General features: G+C 38.9%; 1 protein-coding gene across 1 annotated transcript in view; it reads right to left on the bottom strand.

The window, feature by feature from the left end:
• LOC108028906 (chitin deacetylase 1) overlaps positions 1 to 8763 on the bottom strand; it is a 55686-nt gene extending 46923 nt beyond the window's left edge. The window contains exon 1 of the mRNA XM_017100927.3: positions 8597 to 8763. Coding sequence (XP_016956416.1) covers positions 8597 to 8648 — 52 coding nt within the window. The 5' untranslated portion in view covers positions 8649 to 8763. The remainder of the gene's footprint in view (positions 1 to 8596) is intronic.
• Positions 8764 to 14428: the final 5665 nt, after the last annotated feature.

The raw sequence follows: 14428 nt of genomic DNA, 5'->3' as shown, positions 1-14428 counted from the left end.
TAAATTATTCATAAAACATATCCATTTTGGAGCTAAATGTTAATTAAATGAAAACTATTATTGGACACAATTGCATTACGCATTCGCGTCGCGGGCCCCCGTATTTCTCATTATAGGTATGATTATGTGTCAGTTTTATGATTTTTCATTGTTGCTATGCCGCGAAAATGGCAATTAATTGATAGCTAAGACCAAAACCCCAAAATAGCAGAATTTAATTTAACGCATACATGCGGGGTTGACGAATGTTCTTGATAATTTATTGTCGTAAATAGATTTATTTAGCTGGCGATAAGCTTGATTTACTCCTCTTCAAATACTTTCCTTGGTTTCAGAAATTTAATAAATGTGATTAAAATCGTAATTAAAAATAGTATAGTAAGTGCAGATAATTGACATAACATATAGGTATTTTTCCCCCTACATACAAAGAAGTTTGGTTGGTAAAATTGACCATTGCTAAGGCTTGGTTACTATTAAAAATTGTACTTTATTGCGTGTTTCTCTAGTGTTTCATTTTGAAGTCCCGCTTACTCTTCATGCGAGGAGTTCTTTCTGACTTGTTTATTAGTTTTCGAACGACAACCCAGAAGTGGCAGAACAATGGCATTAAATTAAGTCAAAGTTTATTAAAATTCCTAGAATGACACTGGGAAAAGATTGTGAGGTGGGTACTCCGTGCTGAGTTCTATCGCTCGGATTTAATAAACTTCGCAAATATTTGTCGGTGCAGCGGGAGTTTTTCTTTTGCGGACTTTGTGTATCAAAATATGACGAATATATTCGTATTTTCTATACACCTTCCACGTCTTTTCACAAAGCAACTAGAGCAAACTTAAATTATTTTGTGCTTGATTGACAGCTTGGACCGCCGCCTTTCCAACGCTGTTTAATATTGATATATTTCTTTTACGAGCGCCACTCCCACTCCCAAAGGCATCCAAAGCATTAGGTTGGGCGTACAAAACTGCACCTTACTTTCAACTTGCTTAGCTTTTGCCATTTAATGTTGCACTTCTATTGGCATTTGCAGTTTGTTTCTGGCATTTCCGTTTTCATTTTGGTTTTATTTTCGAGGGCGATTAGCAATAAGTATCTTTAAATGAGAATGCTTAAAGTTTTGTCAAACAAAGGCATACCAAAACGTGTGCATGTTTTGCTAAAATATTTGAGTGTTTGTATTTGTTCAATTTATGTGCACATTTATCCAACAATAACAACGGCTATGCTGCGGCGAAAAAGTAACAGAATTGGCAGTTAATTTAAATGGAATGTGAAAAATAAACAATAACAAAGCAATCCGGGATAAAATCATATGAAAGTTGTGTGCCGAACAAACAGCAAAAACAGTGGGACAATAGCAAATTGTGGCGAGAAACATGTTTATATAATTATTATGGCTAATTAATATTTATTATCCGAGTCCAAGCCAACATCTATGTCCATAAACCCTGGCCGAGTCACTGGCAGGAGACCAAAAGTCATGGCTAATGCGGCGACGTCCTTTAAGCGGCTTAATACCCCTTCGCCCCTGATAGTTGGGCTGAGGCACAAATGGGCAGCTGAACTCTCATGATGGATACACCTAAAAACCCGTTTTAGCTTAGTCGGAACGTTTGAAATGGTTAAGCTAAATATGAACACAGGCAGTGACAAATAAAATAGAAATAACATAATGAAATATAATAAGTTTACAAAATGCGGATGCCATAGAGAGGAAAGCTTGCGGTGCGCATGAATTCCATTCATTTTATAGTTTATACTGTGAGCAAAAGGTGAGGGGAATTTCCAATTCCAATTCAAGCTTCGCGGGTACTCCTTCTTCCTTGGCTTGGCAGGATTGACGTTCGGCCAAATTGTGCTTTAATGTCATAATCGGTAACGCTCGTGTCCGCCAAACGACCAAGAGTTTACTTTCCATTCTTACACTTCCTTGAAAATAAGTGGTCGTTCCTGACCATTTAATCAACAATTCGACCCTCCGCTACGACCGTATTCGACGAATTGGAGGGGATTATTTTAACGGAGATGCAATATTTGTAGAATAATGAAAATAGTTTTTTCATTTTAAGGGACGTGCTTAACCCCTCATTTTTGGCAACTGTCTGTACTGTACTGTCATGACTATATCCCTTTAGATCCTGATCACGATTTGAAATGCCTTTTGCTACAAGCCTTCCGAAAATGCAATAAGCCCTTTCACTATACGAGTAACAGCTATTGTAACTAACTTTTCAATACCTATTTATTATGTGTTTTTAAGGCCGTTTAAGTAGTAAAAGCCGAGGTATATAATTGGTTTATCATACCTCACAAGACCTTTGATTCTTAAGAACTGTTGCACAACAAAAAATATCAATCAGTTCGAAGTTACACAGCCCTGACGCCAATAAAAAGGCGAAACATAATAATAATAATTGTGTTGCACATTTATTTAAAAGTCATATAGCCAATTACATGGAAACCGTTTTTTGTTCTTTGCCCTTAATTAAGAAATTGCCAATGCGGAAAATAATAATTAAAAATAAGCCGAGACCGTAACGTTCAAAAGGATACATTTCCCATTCTCTGGACTCAACGTTGCCCGTGTCTTGCTCGGCCAATTTAAATGTGCGCGAGAAAATAAATAAAATCGGAGAACAAAAAGTAAAACCTGGTAAAGAGCTGGGAAAATCTTTATTTTATGCACATCATGCAATACGTTTTCGTGTTTAATTTTGCTGTAACCTTTTCCGTTGATGCTTTCCTTGGCATTGTCGCGCTGTGTTTTTTCTTCCCCTGGCCATAATTCATGTAGCATTTTTGCGAAGGCTTAAAGCAGAAGGGGGAATATCGAGCAGTTTGAATATTAAGTAACATTTTCGTACGGAATGTAGTTGGGCTGACCTTCGGATGCCTCGACTTTCAGATACTTCTCATCCACCTAAAGGGAGCAAAGGCCAGGTGGAGATACATGTACAAACAGCAAAGCGAGATCGAAAAGCGCTACCTACTGGCAGGAGACGGACAGATTCGAGCGTTTCTGCGTTTTTTAGGTTAATCGATGGGTTTTGGGCAAATATTGGTTCCAAGCGGCACTTTATAAGCAGGCGAGCCACGAGAAATCAGTCAAGACCACTCAATCAGGGAACAGCAATTGAATCCTGCCGTACTGCCTGGCAGTAATCGAAGTTTGGGATAAGGGCCTACGACAATGATCCGCAAGCTCGGAACAAAAGTTGTCTAGAACCAGCTGGTTCCTTGCCTCGCCCGGCGAAAACTGTTTCACCAAGTGGGAATTGAGCTTGCCTTGGTGCGACTAGGCAAAGAGGACAAGTGGTCGATCGACTGTGGTTTCTAGAGACCTATCTCTGGAGAGCCGAGCTGTTTTCCCCGGGCGGGAGGGAGCATGGGACCGGGGTGGTCGCTCCGAATGGGGTAGTCCTGAAGGAAACGGCACCTATTCACCCTAGTTTGAAAACGATGTCGCTTCCCTCAGTCCACATGAAGTGTGTATCGCCAATAAATTCACCAAGGCCAAAATCCTAAAAAGCTGTATATGAAACCTATATAATAGTAAATATAAGTTATAAATGACTACTAAACTCTAGAAAAATGTACAATGTAAGTTATCTTCTCCTAACCTTAAGCCCAGTAGCTCTGGCTACACTCAGGGAAAAGCACTGTGATAAAATTAAGAACAAACAGCCTTGATTAAGATTGATTTCATTTTTTCCATTTAAGAACTTTCGTGCTCAAGAAATTCCCACATTGAGCAAATGTTTTGATTTTAATTTTTTTTAGATATATCCCGTTTATTTGAGTTTCCAATGATTATTTCTGTCTACTAGCATATAATTAAACGCCAAATTAAGAATTATTCTTGATTGGTACTTAATTGTAGGCCGAAATGTTCTGAAATATTGTATTTTTTGCTTAAAAGCCTAATTTGTTCTCGGGTTCACTATTTTTCAATCCTAGCGAAGTTCTGACGCCGAAAATGCTGGATTCAAACGAAAAACCTGATATCTTTCTTAGTGTACATAAATACAAATGGTTGGGGGCAATTTTGTATTGTCTCAGAAACCAGAAATATATCCCGACTTAATTTGAATGACCGCTCGTTAGCCACCACGCTCTTGGAATACAAATTAAATCCTTTTCTGTGTTCGTTCAGAAGCTGTGTCGAAACAAAAATGAAAAAATGGAGGGAAAACCCGAAAAATCACCCCAAAAACCCCATAGAAGTTTGGGGCGGCGAAAAGCAATCCAATCCACAGAGGGTAAGCCAGTACCTTGGGACTTGGCCACAGGAAGCGTTCCGAACCAACTCCCAGTACCAAAACAGGCCAGCAGCGCTGGAGGAGATCCACTCGGAAAGGAGCATGCCAAGTGGGGCTTCCCTTCCGATGTCCGGTTCCTGCCGCACCTGTCCTCGCAGAGAAGGAGGTTCTGACCGAAACAATATGGTCTGGCCAAACGTAAGTTGTAGTAATATAAGCATATTTTAGCAGAATCACCAGTAATGCGATGTCCGACAGACCTCCACCGAAGGCGGAGCTGAAGAAGGGGTACCCGGGGAACTTTATATTGTAATATTAATATCATCATATGCGTGCTTCCATAGAGAGGTGGAAAAAGGACGCTGGATGGGAATGGTGGCAGAGCCGTTGCCAGGACCTGGGAGACGATCTGCAGCACCATCAACAACCCAGTCCCAACCCGGCTCCCACATCCTCAAGGTTGGCATATTGGGAACCAGAGCTGATCAACTTTGGCGCTGATGTGCGGATGAACTCTGAATTCGGTCAAACTACAAGGAATACGAGTTAGTATGACTTAGTACCATGCTTAATAAGCTTAACCTACAATGAACCTGCTTGGTTTAAATCGCTTTCCTTACCAGGGCTGTCATTTTTGGCTTTTTTTGGCTCCTATTAGTGGACGTGATTTAATTTTAAACATTTTAGTATTTAAAGTTTGCAGTTCTCCGAAATGAATTCTTCGTGTTGGTATTAAACTACGGTCGGACGTTTAAATTTGAACAAAAGTGTGTAGGCTGACCCCCAATTAAAGTTAGCACCAAACCGTTTGCCTGAAGCAGTGATTCAGAGCATACAAGGACATGTTGGGACCTCCCTGCAGTACCATTCATCAGGTCGTCACCATCACCACAGGCATGTCCTATCGACACTGCTCAAGGGGTGGCTTCCATTAGGCACCTTTTAGGCGATGGCGCGGTTTCAGCTCTCCATCGCTGGCCTAAAGCGACGATATTCGTTTTGCTAAAGGGGGAAAAAATGGCCACAAAGAGGGGTCTGCAGTCGCTTATTCGCCCTGTCGTGAAAATTTGTTGTGTGAAAACTAAAGTTTAGGGGACCTCTATAATACGCGATCTTTTAAACCTAATAAGCACCAAACACTATTTTTATACCCATTACTTGTAGAGTATAAGTCCTTTCGGAACGAGACAACGTTTATGGTGTTCGTAATAGAACTATCTTCTAGTTGAACCTAAAAAAACTTAAGATTAACCCGGTTTTTACACAATCTAAAGTGAACTTTTTGAAATAAATTAACAATAATATTTATTTAAATTAATTAAATAAATTCGAAAAAATTGAATGTCTCACTTTTTGCTTAATTTAGGTTTAACTAGAAGGACACTATTGAAAATATAAAATTAGTCGGTTCTATTTGTCTCGGATGGAAACTGCGACTTGCATCTTTGCCGCCGCAGGACATGTGCACACTTGAGGTGCGTTGGCGAAATGCCTGTACCAGGCATAATATGACATATACTTTATTGAAAACTGAGAAGAATGTTGAAATATATAACAATAAAATCGCCAAAAATCGATTTTTGATGCTTTTAAATCAGGCTCCTCCCTTAAGCTGTTTTTTCTTGTTATTCTAATCAACTATAGCTAAGTTGCTTCCCTTCTTTTGCAAAGTACTTCGACTACATTACAATCGAAACTCAAATAATCATTAAACGGCTCACATTTCCCCATGCCAAAGGGAGCCTCTGTCGCTGAAGCCTGCTTGCATTCATCCCAACTACACAATGTTGTTATGGATGAAAACAATTAATAGCGTGCATTATACATTTAATTCAAGAAGGCTTTTAATTTTTGTATAATTTTCCATAAGTGAAAAACCTTTTATTGGAAGAGCTGTACGGGGCAGTTTAAATCTGGCTTAAAGTTGTTGTACCAAAAGTTTAGTCGCTAAAAAGAGGGCTCGAAAAAACCGTTTCTAAAGACCTAATCTTAATTTTTCAACCCAGATATCGGTCGCTGGAACCATTTATTGTCCTTAAAGCGCACTTTTAATCGAGTTTCCCTTGCTGACACACTTCCGTTCGGTTGTTTATGTGCAGATATTCACTTAACACGTTTCGCACTCGGCGTCGCCTGTAGTTGGCTCCCTCGAGTGCGACTGTTTTTATTCTCTTATTTGCAAAGCGATTTCAGTTGTTATTTTTTGTAGCTCATCCATTGGCATTTTCAAGTAATTTTTCACGCATTTCTGTGGCTGCTTTGCGCCTCATTTTTCACGCCCGTGCCGCGTCCGTGTGTGCTTATGTCCGCAGTGTGCGTGTAAGCAGCTTAAATGATTTGGTCGCTTCCCTGCAACGGCCTTTTTTCGCGCAGTGTGCTCGTGTTTCAGTCGCCGCCCTCTGCATTTACGACACTTAAATTGTAAATAATGCCGATTTGGTTAGCTCAGCGCGGAGGAATCCCACTGTTCGCTGCCGAGTGTGTAATGGCCAAAGCCACTTGCCTTTGTGAGCAATTTGCGTTAAAACGGCTTATGGGCCCTGTTCCTCCTTCCCACCTATTGACCACGCCCACCCATCCCCTTTAATGAATATTTAAATCAACTTGATTTCGTTCTCCCTAAGTGGGGCATAAAAACCAGGACTTGCGGCGCACACACGGCGGCCTTATAATTAAGCAAGTGCCGCGGCAATCCTTGTCTTTATCGTGGGTTGTGAGCACACATCATGTCCTGGCTTTATGTTGAGAACAACTGATCACAAGTGTACCAGTGAGTGCTTGGAAAAATGCAAGTGGATAGAAGCTTACCCTTAACAGGGTTGAGGAGCTTGCCAACAGGAAACAAGAGAAAAAATAAAAGAAAAAATGAAAACCCTACGAGATAACAAACAATCATTCTATCATAAAACAGTTTTAAACACAAGTGCCTTTTAATAAACTTTTCAGCCTAAATCCCCTTCATAAAAACCATTGGGCAACACTTCTTTTGCATCGACTTCGCAGAGCGAGGAATACGGATGCACCCTTTTTCCACCTTTCCACTTGGGTCCAAGCGAGACGGTTTTTTGTTTTCAACCAAACTTTTTCGCTTATTTTGCGTCACACCAGAGCCAATTATGCAACGCGTTCGGCGATGACCAACAAATACGAGACAGAGCTAAAATCAATGTCACAATCGAGTTCCACAAATGAAGCACAGCATCTGCTTAAGGCTTTAAAAAGTCGATTGGCATTTCCAATTCCCGTTTTTACGGTTTATTTTTACATTTTACATCCACTCTTACTTAATGCACTGCAATGTGCACCTTTCGGAAACAAGTTTTCGTCCACCGCTGAGCACTCAAAAGTGAAATCGAAACAAGAAACTTCACAAATGACAGTGATGCCGCCAAGATGCTTGGAAGGCATGGGCCTTTAGAAAAGAAGTATAACAATAGGGTGAGCCAGGAACGAAGGCGAAAGTTGACCATGAAATCGGCACAGAAAAGTCTAGACGATTTGCATATTTATGGACTTCGTGGGTACACAGCAAGAAAAGGGAGTCACTTAGGAGAATCGAGTTGCAAAGGTCATTACGCAAAGCCGACTGACCGAGCGCTTTCGTGTCCACAGAGTACTTTCAAAGACATGGAATTGGCCGGGTGGTCTTTTTAATACAGTGTAGCAAACAAATTAATGGCCTAAACTGGTTCTGGTAGAATTTATGCTTAATTAAGGTGTTATTTATTCCCGGCTTTCGCTTCTGGGAGACTGGATTCCACTTGATACTTTTTAGTAAAGAAGAAAGACGGTCTAAGAGTGAATCTTCCCAAGCGGAGAGTGTGATCACACTGCCTCGGCATTTCTCGCTGTGTATGCAAATGTATGCCGAAGACAGGCTGTGGGGCCGAGCTGCTAATTACCATGAGCGACTAGCCAAGCGAGAGTTTAAAAATCGCCGCTAATCAAGTTGGAGGTCAGATCGGCAGTGGTCGGCTGTCCGCTGGCAGACTTTGTGTTACGCAACTGGGAAGAGCCAAGTCGCCCCAAACTGGACGGACCGTCAACCAGTTTCCCCGCCAGGACAGCTGACCTTGCGAGCCGACAGGGTGAAAACCAGTTGGGAAAACGGCTGGTGGTTACCTAATTCAAGCAGGAAGCGAGTAGGTAGTCGGTTTCTTACTTTCGAGCACTCAGGAAGAGGCCATCCACTCTCTGGCGCTCTGGTTTCTTTCACTCGCACGAAGCACAGTAACAAAAATTGCATAAAAAAACCATATGCTTTTGCCTACATGGCGAAGGCGGAAGCTATATGTATTTCTGGTGGACCGCTTGTCTCTTGGCCAGAAACTTACCATTGACACCAGCTACAACTAGCAGCACGGCCACCAGACTCAGCCGCAACATCTTGACTCTGACTACGTGTACGGGTGGAGCTATATATACGCCGATTCCGGAACGAGATACTGCGAGGTCAGTGGGGGATGGAGAGTCGCTGCGAGACGTCCACCACGCGCAAGTGCAAACTGCCAACTGATCGAAGCCCCGGCCGAGAAATTGCAAGAAGCCAACGCGCCGCGCTCTCCAGCTCTCGGCCAAAACCACTCGATCGGTCTTGGCCGACTGCTCAGGGGTTCGCGTGCTGGAAAAGCATTCAAGAAAAATGGACTCAAAGCGAAATCGGTCTCAATGGGATGACATAAAGGGCGGAGGTTGGCTAATGCTACCGATCCCTAAAGACCTTAGATACTAGGCATCTCAAAACTTGATTTTACGGAATAAAACTACATGTAGTTGGTCATTTCAGCAAGCTGAATAGCCCGGGGAAATCCTCTTATTTGCTTAGTGTACATTGGTAATACTCAATGTAAGAATCAGATTTGTATTGTGTGTCAAAAAAATCGGAAAATTGTGCCTTGTGTGCCCTTGGCTTAAAATAAATACCGACCACAGCGAAAAAGGGCCTCGACTTTGAGCAAAAATAAATGCTTTGGGAGAGAAATCCCGGTGATCAATAAATAATGTAAAAATGATAGCATTGGTATTTTTTCACATATTTATTTCTACTCTTCAGAATGCCATGCTCATTACTCCGGGAACGTCCTGCAAGGGCGGAGGAAAGTGAGAAGGTAGCTTCCTTTCTTTTTCTTGAGTTAATATTATTATACCCGTTCCTCGGAGAGTAAGGAGGGGACCAGGAACACTACCCAAGTCGACCTAGCCATGTCCGTCTGTCTGCCCCGAAAGCTATAAAAATTAGAAAGCTGGGAATTTGCAGATTCCTGAGTTTCTGGAAAAGCGCAATTGTATCACTTTCTTCACAAACGCCCTTCAGTTCACGCAAAACCCTGTTTAATGCCCACCTTTTTAAGGATTTTTTAACAACGTCAGTTCAATTTTGACTATCAACATCTATGTTCATGTCTAAAATTGTCCAAATCGGGCCATCCATTTAAAAATTGTAGAAATTAAAGTGTGGTTTCTGTAGCAAGTGCAGGCGAATTTGCAGCCCTGGTAAGCGGGTGCCCTTTAACGACGGATCATAGGCTCCATCGGCGCAGTAGGCAATCTCGGTTTCAAACTCAATTCACTTTCGTTTGGAATCGTCGTCGGATGATTCAACTCAACTCGGTCGAGCGGAATCGAGTGAGTTCGAAAACGAAACAAAAGCCGGTTTGGGGAGCAGAGAAGTCTGCGCATGCGTGCGCATTTCAATTAGGCCGTGGGCGAAACAATGTGTTTTTGGATGTGAGGATGTAGCGGTGACGGGGACTGACTTCAAATTATGCATATTGTCCATCCCATTATGCTGACCATCCATATGCATGACAGCCGTTCGAGCAACCTGCCCAACTGAACAACTTCTCGGTTGCCAGCCGCGCTCGCATACTAATCGACCTTAAGTCACAGAGTTCTGTTATAAGACAAGTGTTCGAAGCCCATCCGTTGATCAAAAATTCAAGGCACATCGGCGGGGTCGAAGGAATCTAATGTATACCAACATCGCGTTTCATCAAAGACTTTCAGGAACCATAAAATAAAAATCGTTTAAAATAAAACTGTCGAGTATTTGTGTTTAAACCGGGCATTGTTTTTGAGAAATTATTTGAAAAAGTATAAATTGAACTTATTTTAGAAAAATTAAAAATAAATCGATCACAAAACTCTTAAATTTCAAATTGGAATATAATTATTCTCATTGTTTTTGAGAAATTATTTGAAAAAGTATAAATTTAACTTATTTTAGGAAAATTAAAAATAAATCGATCACAAAACTCTTGGAATATAATTATTCTCATTATGAGATTCATATTACTCACGCCTAAATGAGTACACATACTCTCAATATTAGTAATAATTTCTTAAAAAATGAGTATTAATTTATTAATTATTTTCATTCTTTTTTTGAAAGCCTTTTTTTTTACATCTATGTATATGTTAGAGTAGTCTGATTTTTATTAAACCGAATTCGAAGTTCTTAAAAATATAAAAAATTATATTCCCAATATTATAAGATAATATGTAAAAAAGCCCCAAAGCTATAATTTGTTTCATATTATTTTCATACCTATTTTCCGATCGTTCCTATAACAGCTTTATGATATAGTAGTCTGATTTTTATAAAATTTAATCAAAAATTCAGAACTGATTTAAAAATGCTATTTCCAAGCTAAGAAGGTTATATGTCAAAAAGCACCAAAGCTATAATTTGTTTCAGTTTATTTTCCCACCAATTTTCCGATTGTTTCTATGACAGCTATATGATATAGTCGTCCGATTTTGATCAAATTTAATACAAAATTCAAAACCGTTCAAAAAAAGTTATTTCCAAGCGCAGGAGGTTATATGTTAAAAAACACCGAAGATATAATTTTTTAATATTATTTTACCACTAATTTTCCGATTGTTCCTATGGGAGCTATATGATATAGTCGTCCGATTTTGATGAAATTGAATTCGAAATTCAGAATTAATTTAAAAATGTTATATCCAAGCGTAGGAGTTTATATGCTTAGAAACACCGAAGATATACTTTTTTTTTACATTTTTTCCCCGATACTTTCTATGGGAGCTATAAGATATAGTTGTCCGAACGGCTGGTTCCGTCTTATATATTACCTGTAAAAGAAAGAAGACTTTTCGGAAAGTTTCAGACCGATAACTTTAAAACAACTATATCTTTTAGCTCCCATTGGAACTATCGGGGAAAAAATTAAAAAAAATTATATCTTCGGTGTTTTTTAACATATAACCTTCTATGCTTGGAAATACCCTTTTCTAATTAGTTTTGAACTTCGAAATAAATTTTTTAAAAATCGGATGATTATATCATATGGCTGCCATCGGAACAATCGGAAAATTAGTAGGAAAAAATGAAATAAAAAAAATTATATCTTTGTTGTTTTTTAACATATAACTGAAAGCTTGGAAATAACATTTTTTAATTAGTTCTGAATTTCAAATTAAATTTTATTAAAATTGGACGTCCTTATCATATAGCTGTCATAGGAACGATCGGATAATTGGTTGGAAATAATATGAAACAAATTATAGCTTTTGGGGCTTTTTGTCATAGTATCTTATAATATTGGGAATATAAATTTTTATACTTTTAAGAATTTCGAATTCAATTTAATAAAATTATTGATTATTTTTTACAACTGCAAGGGTATACAAACTTCGGCTTGCCGAAGTTAACTTCCTTTCTTGTTTAATATGTAACCTCCTACGTTGGGAATAAAATTTTTTAAATTGTTCTGAATTTTGAATTTCATTTTATCAAAATCGGACGACTATATCATATAGTTGCCATTCGAACGATCAGAAAATCTTCTGTGTTTTTTAACATATGACCTTCTTAGTTTCGAAATAACTTTTTTAATTAGTTCTAAATTTCGAGTTTAATTTTATTAAAATCGGACGACTATATCATAAAGCTGCTATAGGAACGATCGGAAAATGAATGGGAAAATAATATGAAGCAAGGAAGAACGCTATAGTCGAGTGCCTCGACTATCAGATACCCGTTACCCAGTTTAACATAAGATCTTGTTAGAAAAAATCGGTTTGAAGCCGCAACCACTGGCACTACAGAGAGACGCCTCTGCCAACTCGACTTCGCTCTTTTCTAAAAGAGAGCTAAAACAACAACAGCCAACACTCAGTTTAAAAACCAGAGGTCAAAAAACCAAAGGTCAAATAAACGGAAAACTGCTTATTTTTACAAAATGTTAAATGTTATCATGTTACAGTATTTAAATTATTTTAAAATATTAGCTAAAGGCACATAAACGAGGATATGTTGATGGGTGACTTAATTACTGTTACATATTTTCGACAAATGTCAACTTGGAGCTATTGTTTGGTTTATGAAATTAAAAATGTTTATTCTTTTAACAGTGGGTTCAAGAAATTTATACGTCCAGTTGTTGGAGAAATTGTCATGAAATCAATGACTTTTTTGCAAGAAATAAAACAAAGCAAAAATGCACTCATGATTGATTGGTAAAGCGGTAATACATTACTGATAATGGATTGTCATGTTTCTGTGGGCTCCCCAATATTAGGCGGTTTATGGGCGTTGCAGGAGCGCTTGTCCTGAACGAAGCTATCTAAATTCTAAATCTAAAATGAACTGTACAGTTTTACAGACGTTAAAATTGCCACTAAATTATTCTATACAGTGTTAAATATGTTTTTTAATGAATGCGTACCTGATAGGTTTCTTTCAAACCTAAACAGGCCTCCTTGGTTTACCAATGCGCTTCCAAGACATAAAAACCTTAAATCTAACACTTATAAAAAGTATAAAAAATGGGGTAGACCAGCAGATTTTTCGAAATATGTAGTGGCTTGAACGGATTTTAATGTTCTGTATTTAAATCGATGTAAATTTGAAATTTTGTTAATGCCAAGCGTAAGACACCGGCATTGCCTTCATCGGTAAGTCTAAACTCAATGGAGGTATCGACGGATTCTGAAATTGCTGATTTATTTGTAATATATATTGTATGCGGTTGGAGTCCACAATATCAAGTGCACATCGACCGTATTGAGTCGGTACAAAAATGATTTCTCTTATTTTCCCTGCGTAGTTTGAACTGGGATCAAAACGTAAGGCTACCTTCCTACCAGAGTAGACTACAATTGCTTAATTTTACTGCACTTGTAAATCGTAGAAGAATGCTTGGTACTATTTTTATACAAAATCTTATAAGAGGTGACATAATTCTGCAGATCTTTTAAACCGCCTAACATTTAATGTTCCTGTTAGACTAACACGAAATTATTATCTAAATTTTCCACTATGCCCTTTCGCGTTCTAAGTAATAACTATAACAACCTTTATCATTTAATTTGCATTTCAACTTCTATCCCGGTATTAAAAACTAATATTTTCACTCATTCGCTTCATTCTTAGTTGTGCCTTTTATTTTCATTTGTGTCCCGTCTCTATTGGTTTAATGTATCTTCCTCGCGAACTCGCATTTATTGGCCAAATTGATAAAAGGGCCCCGCGCGTAACAAGGACGTGCTGGGTGTCGTTGTGCCACTTGTTTGTACTGTTCGAAGTGCATCAACATCCATCAAATATGAAATTACCTACGATTATGTGAATTTTGTTGGCTTTGGAGTGGGCGGGGCAACCTTTTTTGAGCTCAAGCTGTAGGGTCCACAGTTCTTGGCGATTTGTGGCGTCAGAGTGGGGATGATCACAGCGATCACATCCTGGTCCAGAAATACTTTATTAGGTCAGAGACGCTCGCTTCCACTTGTTACATACTGTTTACCGAAAACAATATACCCCCTACTCCACGAGTAACAGGTACAACAAGGAGGGACGAAATAGTTGATGACCTCGAATATCACATACCCGTTATTCAGCTAAGCGGTGTGCGAGGGACACGTTCCCAAGACTGTACTCACCGCAACCACCGCACGTAGCATCAATTCCTTTATTTGGATATAACTTTTTAACGGTCAGTATATAAGGAATATATTTCAAATTGAGGGTTAGAAGTAGTTAGGAAAAAAAGGTAATAAAAATGATTACCCAACAGACATTTTTTTCGACAAAGTACAGTTCCGGGAATTTGAAGAACATAAAGTAAGAATTAAGTAAGATCTAACAAAAATATTTAATTTTCAATTAGCAAAAATAAATGCACATCTTATATTTGGCTTTA

This window comes from Drosophila biarmipes, chromosome X, assembly GCF_025231255.1.
Source record: "Drosophila biarmipes strain raj3 chromosome X, RU_DBia_V1.1, whole genome shotgun sequence".
Taxonomy (NCBI): domain Eukaryota; kingdom Metazoa; phylum Arthropoda; class Insecta; order Diptera; family Drosophilidae; genus Drosophila; species Drosophila biarmipes.
Note: the sequence above shows the minus strand (reverse complement) of the source record. Positions and strands in the feature narration are given on the sequence as shown.